Source organism: Onychostoma macrolepis, chromosome 23, assembly GCF_012432095.1.
Source record: "Onychostoma macrolepis isolate SWU-2019 chromosome 23, ASM1243209v1, whole genome shotgun sequence".
NCBI classification, from domain to species: Eukaryota; Metazoa; Chordata; class Actinopteri; order Cypriniformes; family Cyprinidae; genus Onychostoma; species Onychostoma macrolepis.
In genome coordinates, this window is record NC_081177.1 from 9,985,516 (window position 1) to 9,997,948 (window position 12,433).

General features: G+C 39.3%; 1 protein-coding gene across 2 annotated transcripts in view; it reads left to right on the forward strand.

Annotated features, from left to right (window-relative positions):
* The first annotated feature begins 379 nt into the window (after positions 1-379).
* itga5 (integrin, alpha 5 (fibronectin receptor, alpha polypeptide)) overlaps positions 380-12,433 on the forward strand; it is a 50,641-nt gene continuing 38,587 nt past the window's right edge. Inside the window, exons 1-3 of one of the 2 annotated variants that reach the window (XM_058763877.1) lie at positions 380-956; positions 1,168-1,265; positions 1,581-2,052. In XM_058763877.1, the coding sequence (XP_058619860.1) occupies positions 1,856-2,052 (197 nt within the window). In that variant the 5' untranslated portion in view covers positions 380-956; positions 1,168-1,265; positions 1,581-1,855. Of the gene's footprint in view, positions 957-1,013; positions 1,031-1,167; positions 1,266-1,580; positions 2,053-12,433 lie in introns of those variants that run through there. The other variant, XM_058763878.1, reaches the window with a different exon arrangement.

Sequence of the window (12,433 nt, forward strand, 5' to 3'; positions counted from 1 at the left end):
TCTAGTTTGATAACTCTTCAAATTAGTGATGAGAATCAGTTTTGTTTTGTTTTTTCGAGCGGAAAGAATCATTTCAAACAACCGATTCAGTGGTTCTTTGCGCCACGACGCAATTACGTTATCACGTCGTTCCCATAAGCGTAGCATACACGAAATAAACATTTCAATAACGCTATATGAAACAATGTAAAGGCGCGGGCTTTCCGTTTTATTAAAATACTGTTTATTTAAACCACATCTATTTTCATTTTTGTGCGTAATCGGATAGGTTTGAACGAGATTCTTAGTTCATTGATTCAGTGAGTCGACTCGAGCACCGCTCTCGTGAATGAATCGTTAAGATTCATTTTGTGGTTCATTTATATGTCGGATTTAAAGGAAAGATTCGTTCACGAATCGAACCTCGTTAGTATGAAATAAATGAAGTTTTTTTTTTTGGTCGGTCTGAGTTTAAACAAGACGAAAAGATTGGTTGAAAGTGGTGTGGCTGTGGTCCGACAGCTGTGAGCTCCCCCTTCACACCCTACTTTCCCAAATAGAAGGCTTCTCACGGCGAGTTCCCCAGCCACGCAGCCAAATTTGGCTCCCCATTTCAATCCCTTGGGCAGAGGCTGAATCAACTAAAACAACACAATCTAATTCCAGTCGGTGTAGTGGCTTTTTACAACTCAGAGACGCGCTATTTCCCAGCTCCGCGTGTCTTGACGGTGTCAGATCTATAAATGGAGATTGCTCAGTGTACAGGCTTGTGTATTATAAACAACATTTCTCCAAATTAAAACTGACTCATAGTCTAATACCTACACGTGGAATTTGTAGTGGGCCTATTGCTCCAAAACAGCGATGGCTTTCTTGACAAGCGTTATCAGAGAAGGTTCATGTTGAAGGCAACAAGTTTGGAGATCGTTTTTTGGAGGATAACGCACTTTGAAAACAGCTCTTTCATTGTTTAGAAGGTTAATCATTCATTCAGCTATCTTTGACCACTTTGCAAAGAGTCCTTCAAGTGGACAGATAAACTGTTGAACAGGTCAAAAATGTTAAACTTTTTATTTTTATTCTTTAAGCTCGTATTTTTTACGTAATGTTTTGTTTTATTTATTTATTTTTAGATTTTAGTGAACATAATATTTTATCAGTAGCTAATTCTTTATTATGCGTTCCCAGGTTATGTATCAAACCATTAAATTATGTAGGCCTACTAAAACCATAAGTAATAACTGTCATGACATCATCCTTTCAGGATATGAATTCTACAAGGACAAGTAAGTGTCTCTTCGTTTTTCCCCTATTAATTTATGTTAGCTTTAAATGGCACAGTGCAACATTATGAATTATTAAAATATTAAATTGAAAATGGAATTATACTCAATTTTTAAAATAAACTTAATAAAATTTAAATATCAGCTTTCAAAATGTAAAATGCACTTATTAAAAAGAAATAATAAAAAAAATAACTCCCTAAATGGTTTTTATCTCGTTGCTTTATTCAATGCATTTCTCCTCATTTGATTAATTAAGTTATCTAACTCAATGTTGTACCGCTCCTTTTTCCCCCACTTTGTGAATTGTGCTCTTAGCTCCACCTCTATGGGAGTTTGTCACGAGTAGAAGAACTGAACCTCCTCCTAATACCCCTTCAATTAAGCTGGAGGGAGGACGCAGAAAGGAGAGAAGGGGACAGATAGACGGAGGCGCGGTACCAGGGCGCTTGGAAAAATAAGGATCAGACTGATACGCTTCACTGAGGCATGCGTTTTGCGTAAGGCAGCATCTTCAGGAGGATTCCGCTCAAGTGCCCCTTTTGTTCTGAAAGAAGTTTAATAAAGAAGTGGTTTGTGACATATCGATTACTATGGGCTCCAAAAGGCACCGTTCAAAGACTTCAGCGTCTTCTCACAACCCGAGCTGCTCTCCAATGGGACTTTCACTGTTGATTCTTCTACCTTTGTCTGTTGCCTTCAACTTGGATGTGGAGAACCCAGCGGTGTATACTGGACCCAACGGTAGTTACTTCGGGTACTCGGTGGACTTTTACATGACTGAATCAAGGTAGGTTTCCTCCTTTGATTGTACATATTGAAATTAAAGAGGCTTGGCGTGCATTCAAAGAAAAGTACAACTAGTCCAAGTTCACTAATACTTGCCCAATTTTTTTTAAATTATAGACCATGTACTGTTTTATTTGTTAATGTGATGAAGGAAGACTAGTTTAGCCAAGTTTTTCAACCTAGGGTCTCTGAATTTACTTCAGGATAGAGAAGAGAAGATATATGTCATGGATTGACATTTTTAACTATTAATTGATTTCTAACTTTGTAACCAGCGTTTCTAAATATTAGTATATTGTAGTAATGTTCCCAAGTAGAAGCTTTTTTTTTAGTTTTCAGGGGATCCCTTGGTTGGTGTTCTTTAAAGGCTGTTCTAAACTTATTTAACCTAGTTCATTCATTGATTTAACTTCCATTCCGATAGACTCATTGTGTACTGAAGTCTACTAGAGCTCTGCCGTAACTCACACTCTCCAGTCCAGGGGGCAATGAAACCAGGGGTATCCCCCAACTGTTGTTTACAATCCCAGCCCAGTCTGTGCACTGCCATTCAGATCAAAGCATATCAGCACAGTTGGGGAGCGACAGTCCTAAAAGTGTGGTTTAGTGTTTGTTTAGTGCAAGCCTGATGTGTGTGTGTGTATGTTTAGATTTGAGCAGATGACAATGCCTCTGTCAGTGGCATCGCTGGTGGTTTTTCTATAAATGGGACTTGATTCGAGTTCATGATGTCATAGTAAGGTACCAGCTCTCCTAAAGGGGAATGAAGATCGGCCCCCCATAATTATCCCTGATTGCATGTGTTATGGTCACTTAAACCTTCAACATAATCTAACAGGAGAATCTCCAACCATTCAAAGATGACCTTTGCTAGATTATGAGTAACCCTTGGGAAAAACCTTAACTTTTAAAGACTGATCTGAAGTGATGCTTCATTGCTTGGCTAATATCTTGAGTTATAGATATCCTGTTGTTATAATTATAAACGAAAACCATCATTTGATCATGTTGGTGAAAACCTGTAAGACTTTCTTCTGTGGAACATAAAGATATTGTGAAGAGTGTTTAAACTGGTTTTGTTTATACAATGAAAGCTAAAGGAGTCCAAAACAACATTGGACCCTGTTCCAATGTATGGAAAAAAGACGTTAGCAATATTTTTAGGAATAATTTTTTTGTTATCCACAAAGAAAATAAAGTCATGCAAGTTTGAAACACCATATGTAAATTATGAAAGAATTTTGAATTAACTATCCATTTAAGTGCTTGCTTACTGAATAGCTACCCCAAAAGCCAATATGGTGCATAAATGATTTTATATGTAGCCCAAATACCTTTGGCACAGCTATGAATGGAGCAGCAGATATCGTAAATGTAATCTGGCTTTGATTGGAAGACCACATGATCACCTTTCACCTGTAGATATGATCTCTGTGGCCATATGAGGTGATAAATCTAAGGGGAAATCACAGAGTATGAGGCATGCCATTCTATCACAATGCTGATCTGTTGGGTTTCCCTGCCCTTTGGCTGCATTACTCCCTTTTCAAGCTGCAGACAGCTGTTCGGCACTGTTCGGAAGTATGATTGCAGTAATAATCAACTCACTCATGCCTTGACTAGAACACGCCACAATCAGCCATCTCCATCTGTGTTTGTCTGCTGGACTTGGTCTGGCCGTGCACAGCTGTAGAGGGGCTTTAGTCAGAGTGGGCTCATGTTGGATCTGGTTTCTTGGGGGGTGTTATTTTCAGGGAGACTTCTCCATCCCTCTCGCTTTATTCTCTTTCTTTGCTCATTTTCCCTAGGGCAGACCCTCCAGCTATTGTTTTAGTCTGCCATGGTGTGTCTGGCGAAGATGAGAGTCAGAAGCGGCGGATGATTTGGAGCATGACGCATGGTTGAATGAGTCAGAGGAGTGTGTGTGCACCTATAAGTGTGTGTTTCTCCGTTCTGGGTCTATGATGATGTAATTCGGCATGGTATTTAAACTCCTTACCCTGTACTTCCAGTCTAATACTCTAGACCGTACACCCCCCGACTCCTACACGATATCTTGGCCTCATTCTTATGAACTGTGAAGTCATGGCAAGAGGCAGCTCTCTCAATGATGACTTCATCTGAACTTTTCACTCCCAAGATGTCGTCGTGGAGGAGGATGGATGGGCCTCAAACTGGAGGCTGAGTGAAGGGGTGAAAGAATGTACGATATCAAGGGTTTTCTTTCCAGGCGTTTGATAGAATGTGTATTTCTTAATTTTCCAGTGCTGTATGTCAACCATGGGCTACTGAAATTGACTTGCTAACTGATCTTGTGTGTGTGTGTGTGTGTGTGTGTGTGTTATTCATTTATTTATATTTCTTTTTTTAACCAGAAGTGCTTAAAAGTTAAAAATAATTTAGGAATCATTTTATCCTAGATCCTCTTTAAAGTATCAGTGCTATTAAAACATGTAAGACATTCACTAAATTCACTGCTATAAGACTTCAAATCGTCTATGACATAAATGTTTATTTATTGCATTTATATTTTAGCTGTTTAATATATTTGTTGAATTTCTTGACAGTTACCCTATTGAATGGCTGTGCATTTTTGGATTTTTTAACTGTTAGCATATGTAAACATTTGGATGAACATCTTTGACACATGAATTTCATCTTTTTGAGCACTAAAACATGTCTTTTATGGAAAACCCCCTTAGAACCAGGTCTGGGCTGTGTTTCCCAAAAACATCATGAGCCTAATTAGATCGTAGACACCACTGGTGATGCCAATGTTTTTTTTTTTTTTTTTAAACCGTTTACTTGGCTTACAATTCTTTTCAGAAATGTAGTCCTGAATGTGGTCTGAAGGACACAAATTTATTCAGGGCCTCCTTAAAACTGACTAGCTGACTAATCAGTCGGACAACCCAACACTGAGTGAAAATATGAAGTTTTGGACCTTTTTATTACTTCATGCCATAGTTAGAAATACAGGAGTTTAAGATCCAGTGAAGTGCCTCCATATTATTGTGGGTTTCAAAAAGTAGAGGTTTGATTTACGTATATTTTAGTGAAATCAAAGTGGGATGGAAAAGCCTGTCCTCCAAACTTCGTTTGAACAGCGGCAGCCAGCAGTCTGAAGACTCAGTGTTCTTTTTCTTAAAATGAAGAATCTGGTGTCATCATGTTCTCCCTCATTCTCTTGCTCTCTAAATCTTTCTTTTTTTAACGAAACATTCACTCCTGGCCTCGTCCACTCCCTCATAGTCTGAGGAGAATAGTACTCCTTGGCACGCATTAATAGAATTAGCCAGTATGCAGACCACCACTGAGAACTGCCTGAGGACAGGGTTCACGATCTTGGTGTCAGGGGGCTTTACAGCTGTATACATGGAAGATAAATTTATGGTTTTTGAATGCTGAGAGAAGAACAGTGCAGTTCCTATGTAGGGGCCTCATCCGGATGGTCTTGTATATAAAACTAATCTGTCCTAAAATTTATGGCTGGATGAGGAGATTCTCAAGTCTTTTAGTTGATTATTGCAACAAGTGTCTCCTTGTATGTTCTTGTCAGAAACCCAACGGTTATTTTACCTCCAAAAATGATGTACACCACATTCCTCACTCTGTCGTCTTTACCTTTGGATAAGAATATGATCTTCTGTACTGTGAAAGGGCAAAGGTCAGGGTCTGGGTGTAGGTTTGAATGTCAGAAAATGAAATGGCTTTATTTGAAATGTTTGGATTGCAGAAACGATAGAATCCGAACACCACCATCTCTCTTCCTGCTGGGATTTGCGTGGCTCCGGATGATAAGTGTTGTTTTCAAAGAATAACGTGTTCCTATGCATAAATTACTTTTGCGTTTATGATGTTCAAAAAGACGGTTTTTGGTGTTTGATGATTGTTGGCGACCGTTTGAAGCTTGTGGTTGAATCCGAGGAGCTGGACTGTCTGCATTAGCGGCCAAAGGCAACAAATTTACAGCCACAATGGCAGGAATATTACTGTAAAAACACAAAAAACTTTCTCACCTGCCTCTGTCTGTTTTATTACCAAAAGATTCACGAAGTTGAGGTTTACCAAGTTGCGTTGGCTATCAAAACCTTCGGCACTCTTCTGATAATGACCTCCTTGAGCTGGATTCACAAAAATCGTAGGAAAAAAAATGTATAAAGTTCTTAAGATAAATTTTAAAAGATGTTTTCCATCTATCAACCTCTAAGTAGCAAGCACCTCATGATACTTCAAAAAAAAAAATTGATGAGATAAGTTTGAGGTTTTCCAAACTTTAGGAACTTATTTATGACAGTTTTAGGAAAATTCTCTTCAAGAGGGGAAGAAAGATAAGAACTTTCTTGAAGTATTTTTCAAAATATATATATTTTTTTAGTTAGAATGTAAGAAAGATTTTGAAGTTTAGAAGAAATGTGTTCTTTAGAACGTCCCCTTGTCTTGTATCGTATGTTTGTATAGAACGGTACATTGGAATTATGTCATAGATGGTTTGGCCCTGATATCGTGTACAGTAGGTCATCCTCAGCTGTGGTCATCATTTTTTTCAAAGTTTGCTCTCTCTAAGAAGGTCATTGTTACGTCAATATTTACCATGGTCCTTGGGCTCAGTTTGCCTTTGCTAAATACAGAGATCTACTTCAGCTATACCAGGGTTTAATTTGCTATTTATCATTTTCACTCTTCCTCCATGGATTAGACTGTCTGTTGTCTGTAGTCTTGCATCCAGCTGGAGATGGGTGTGTGTACGTTGGCTGCCAAGCTATTCTTCACCCAGGTTCTCCCTACGACGACTAGTGTTTTCCATGGAGTCTGTACAATAGAGGCCTTTGTGCGTCGGTAGAAAGGTTTGCTGTTTTCAGTAGTGAAACTTTTCCATGTGACTTAAATCTGTATTTATTTATTCATGTTTTTGGCTTTTTTGGTTCTTGATAAAACCTTGTTTAGCTCTTTTGGCCCGATGAAATTTGGCTGTGATGGTGGTGTCAATCAGATTGGCCTGTTGTAAAATTATAGTCCACTATTTGGGTGCAACCTTAGCTGATTGGAACTGTGGGTTAGATTGTCTTTACCGTTGACAAGTTGTCTGCTTTTTATGACCTTGTTGGACCTGGCAGGCTTGCATAATAGGCTCTTGTGTGCAAGGGTGTACGCGTGCCCTGGTGGAAAAACAGGCATGTGTTCGATCACAGTAGAACAAATGGCCCAGTCAACTTTGCAGACACATTGCCCTTGGGCTCCACAATGGCCTGGGGTTGATGCATGGACTGCTGCAGATCTCCATTGTTTCTGATGTACATTTTGGGTAGCTCATTATCATCTTGATCTGTTCTGTTTTGGTTTATCAGGCCCCTGCTGGGCTGGCAATGACAATGAATGTCCAATCAGACAGCATTTAGATGGTCTGTTTATTGCCTACAGGATTACAAACAAAGGATGTGAGGCATAGCATGCGAAGGTGAGGGATTGATGCTAATTGTTTACGCCTGATGGCCCCTCTTACTCTTTTCAAGTGTGACGATGGGACTCCATGCTGAGAAAGCTCCCTCAGAGGTGTCGACGGCCAACAGTTGCAACTCGCTATGGGATGTTTTCTGGTCTCTGTGAATGTGTGAATTATAGCTCTTGGGGGCTGGGGTTACAGTTTGGTATTAAGAGATTTAAGAGGTAAAACCACACTCTGTGTTTATGTAATTGTCATGGGGTGGTTGAAATTGTTGTCTTGTCACACATGAAAATGTGGCTTGCAGTCGAATGACATTGTTTGTGCTTTCTTGTATGCATTTTCCAGACTGTTTTCTCCTACAAAAGATTGTTTGCTTTTTGAATCATATCCTTACTACTCAAAATCAGCATAATGGCTGCATGTGAAATGGCATACTTCCTGCATGTATTTGGTGAAAAACAGTATGTGAGTCCGAAATCACAATATTCATAAAACAATAGGCAAAAAGTACCTTGGGAGGCAATTTGTGAATAACAATGACGCAACCCAACTAACGCTGTAGGTCACATGACAAAGACAACATGGCGAATATGGTATGCCTGGATGACATTCATACTACATACTAGTGTTGTCACGGTACCAAAATTTCAGAATTCGGTACCGATACCAGTCAAAATCCACGGTTCTCGGTACCAATTTCGGTACCACATGCTAATTAAAAAAAACACACTATTTTTAATAAAGTCAAACAAAAATAAAAATGTACAAAAATCAATGCCATTCTTTATACTTTATTTAAATTGTATTTCAAGTTTTTCCGCAAGTAATAAAAGTATGAAAAACAGTAAACAAGTTTCACCCAAATTTAATTTGTCTTTTAATTAATTAAATTTAAACACATTGTATTGTTTTGGTAAATAAAGGGGATTTACTATTAAAATTAAAATATGGAAGAAATATTGTGACTTCTTTAAAAAAAAAAAAAAAAAAAAATTATATTTCTGGCACAATGTCTTTAAGATTAACTTTTATTTTGACGGGTTGCCGTGAATACCTTTACATTTCTGTGTAGCTATATGATATGACGCTGGTTTTACTCAAATGAAACGGTAAAATGCTCGCGAGGGGACTCTCAGAGCAGTTCTGTAGATGTTGTTTATGTATTTATGTCCTCATTGAGACGGCAGATGATGAATCACCGCAAGCGTCAGGTGCGCTTCAGTGTATGTAGTAAAAAAAAGAAAAAACTGCGCGTCTCTGCCATTCATTCACTCACTCACACAGAGACTCGCAGAACATGCGGGATTCATATTTGAATCGACTTTTGCAGCTTAATATTTACAGATACTCTTCCACGTCGCGATTTGATTTAAGTGCAATGACCTACTTTTGATTAATTCATCCAAACTTTGACAAATTCCGTGACATTCCGTGCTAAACTGTAAATTCCGTTTTTATAACTGGATTCTGAGATTCCGTCCGCGTTTTCTGCATCGCGGAAATCATCGGGCCGTACCTGTCAAGAACCGGGTTGACCGGGTACTCGGTACCACCGGTACTTAAAAAAACCTGGTACCGTGACGTTTTCACTTTTTTAGTACCGACTTGGTACCGAAGTACCGGGTCTTTTGACAACACTACTACATACAGTGGGGCAAAATTTAGTTTTTAGTCAGCCACCAATTGTGCAAGTTCTCCCACTTAAAAAGATGAGAGAGGCCTGTAATTTTCATCATAGGTATACCTCAACTATGAGAGACAAAATGAGAAAAAAAAAATCCAGAAAATCACATTGTAGGATTTTTAAAGAATTTATTTGCAAATTATTATGGAAAATAATTATTTGGTCAATAACAATTTCATCTCAATACTTTGTTATATACCCTTTGTTGGCAATGACAGAGGTCAAACGTTTTCTGTAAGTCTTCACAAGGTTTTCACACACTGTTGCTGGTATTTTGGCCCATTCCTCCATGCAGATCTCCTCTAGAGCAGTAATGTTTTGGGGTTGTTGCGGGGCAACACGGACTTTCAACTCCCTCCAAAGATTTTCGATGGGGTTGAGATCTGGAGACTGGCTAGGCCACTCCAGGACCTTGAAATGCTTATGAAGCCACTCTTTCGTTGCACGGGCGGTGTGTTTGGGATCATTGTCATGCTGAAAGACCCAGCCACGTTTCATCTTCAATGCCCTTGCTGATGGAAGGAGGTTTTCACTCAAAATCTCACGATACATGGCCCCATTCATTCTTTCGTTTACACGGATCAGTCGTCCTGGTCCCTTTGCAGAAAAACAGCCCCAAAGCATGATGTTTCCACCCCCATGCTTCACAATAGGTATGGCGTTCTTTGGATGCAACTCAGCATTCTTTCTCCTCCAAACACGACAAGTTGAGTTTTTACCAAAAAGTTCTATTTTGGTTTCATCTGACCATATGACATTCTCCCAATCCTCTTCTGGATCATCCAAATGCTCTCTAGCAAACTTCAGACAGGCCCGGACATGTACTGGCTTAAGCAGGGGGACACGTCTGGCACTGCAGGATTTGAGGCCTTTGTTACTTTGGTCCCAGCTCTCTGCAGGTCATTCACTAGGTCCCCGTGTGGTTCTGGGATTTTGCTCACAGTTCTTGTGATCATTTTGACCCCACAGGGTGAGATCTTGCGTGGAGCCCCAGATCGACGGAGATTATCAGTGGTCTTGTATGTCTTCCATTTTCTAAAAATTGCTCCCACAGTTGATTTCTTCACACCAAGCTGCTTACCTATTGCAGATTCAGTCTTCCCAGCCTGGTGCAGGTCTACAATTTTGTTTCTGGTGTCCTTTGACAGCTCTTTGGTCTTGGCCATGGTGGAGTTTGGAGTTGGACTGTTTGCGGTTGTGGACAGGTGTCTTTTATACTGATAACGAGTTCAAACAGATGCCATTAATACAGGTAACGAGTGGAGGACAGAGGAGCCTCCTAAAGAAGAAGTTACAGGTCTGTGAGAGCCAGAAATCTTGCTTGTTTGTAGGTGACCAAATACTTATTTTACCAAGGAATTTACCAATTAATTCTTTAAAAATCCAACAATGTGATTTTCTGGATTTTTTTTTCTTCTCATTTTGTCTCTCATAGTTGAGGTATACCTATGATGAAAATTACAGGCCTCTCTCATCTTAAGTGGGAGAACTTGCACAATTGGTGGCTGACTAAATACTTTTTTGCCCCACTGTACATCTATACTATATATAACATACTTTTGTAATGGCCACAAAATAACTACTTATTTAAAAGAAGTACCTTATCAGAGAGTATGCAATTGTGGACACAGCCATTGTCTGATTTGCACCAAGTTCATGTTTATTTAGTGGATATACAATGGTAATTTCAGACTTGGTACTGACACCTAGTGGTGTGGATGCTTTATCAAATGCAAGGGTAACATTTTTGCTTACAAATATTGTTGCTGAAAGCATTTGTATGAATACTGTAATTTATTCTACAAGAAAATACTAGATGTTTTACTAGATAAAGAGTTAAATGTTTTTGTGTGGAAACTGATATGACAAATCTCCATCAAAGTATCTTTTATTTTATTTAGCCGTCACTTTTAAGTGGAAAAAGTGCACTTTAAACTGTATTGAGATTGTTAGACATAAATAAAGGTACATCAAAGCTAACACAACTCTCACTCTTCACATCTTTAAAATACACCTTTTCGCATGTTGTTCTTATGTTTCCACTTCAACTTCCCTCTGGTTTGATAGTTAGTGCATTAATTGGCATAGCAGGTAGTGCGGAGCTGGCTTTTCACGAGTCCAGCCAAGTGCTCTAGATATGGCTGACCTCTTAGCACCTGGTGTAGTGATGTTGATTTGAACCATATCCTTTGGGAGGAAATGTTTTTGTGGTGACATTTAAAATCTGCCTGTGTAAAACGGGGTGAGGGCGTTTATCAGATCAACAGTCGAGGGCATGTGTGCCGTTTTAACGGTTATTCCAGACCAGCACAACACTGGAGCAGACATTGCACAAGTGTTTTTTTTTTTTTTGGGGTTGTTTTTTTATGAGGCTGTGACATTTTATTGTTGGAACTAGAGATGGTTGTTGCATCTTGCAACATTCCAATGCATTTTGCAATTTTTGAAACAGTTTGACTACGAATGAATCAGTTAATCACTTTCAGCTCTTTTACACAAACTGAGTGTGTTTTATTTTCTTGCACAAATTTTCATTTTTTTGTATTAATACAAGGAGATTTAGTGACTGCTTTCTCGTTTTCCTCCATTACTATGCAGTTCTCCTCGGGGCTCTTGGCACGCCAGCTTTGTGAGTGAGCTGTCGTCCCCCAGTGCCAGCTGACCCAGCAGTCACTGCTTTGCTCATCATCTTTGGGCCTCAACTCCCAGACAGCAGAACAGAGCACGTGCGGATCAGGTCTAGCAAGCAGACGGGGGCCACAGAAAGTCTTCTTCGGCCCACTTTTATCCATCTCGTTATTAACTGCTTCCATCACAACCGCTTAGCTGCTTAACGATGCAGAGACAGACTGGCATCCGAGTTAATGCTTGCTGGCGTCGCGCAAAGGAAAACACCCAAAAACGAACCATCCGGGCCTTGTATTTCACTTTGGCTTTCTTTGATTTTGAAAATGTTAGTTCATTGAGGTCATTGGATTTTTCTTGATGTCGGTAGAGTTGCAACAGTGTATACTTTGTGTTGGATCCACTCCACATTTTCTGGGAGGACGTGGTGTGCTATCACAAACATTCGAATTCTGCTTGCCTCTGAATAGCTTGATAATTGTTCAACTTTGTTTGTGCAGAGTTTCAAAAATGTTCCTAAGGCCACAAACTGCAATCAGTCTTAAGCATTACAGACTTGTTAATATGTCTGGTGGCCATGGGAAAACTGGGATAATCACAAATAACTAAAGTTACGGAAGAAGTGAC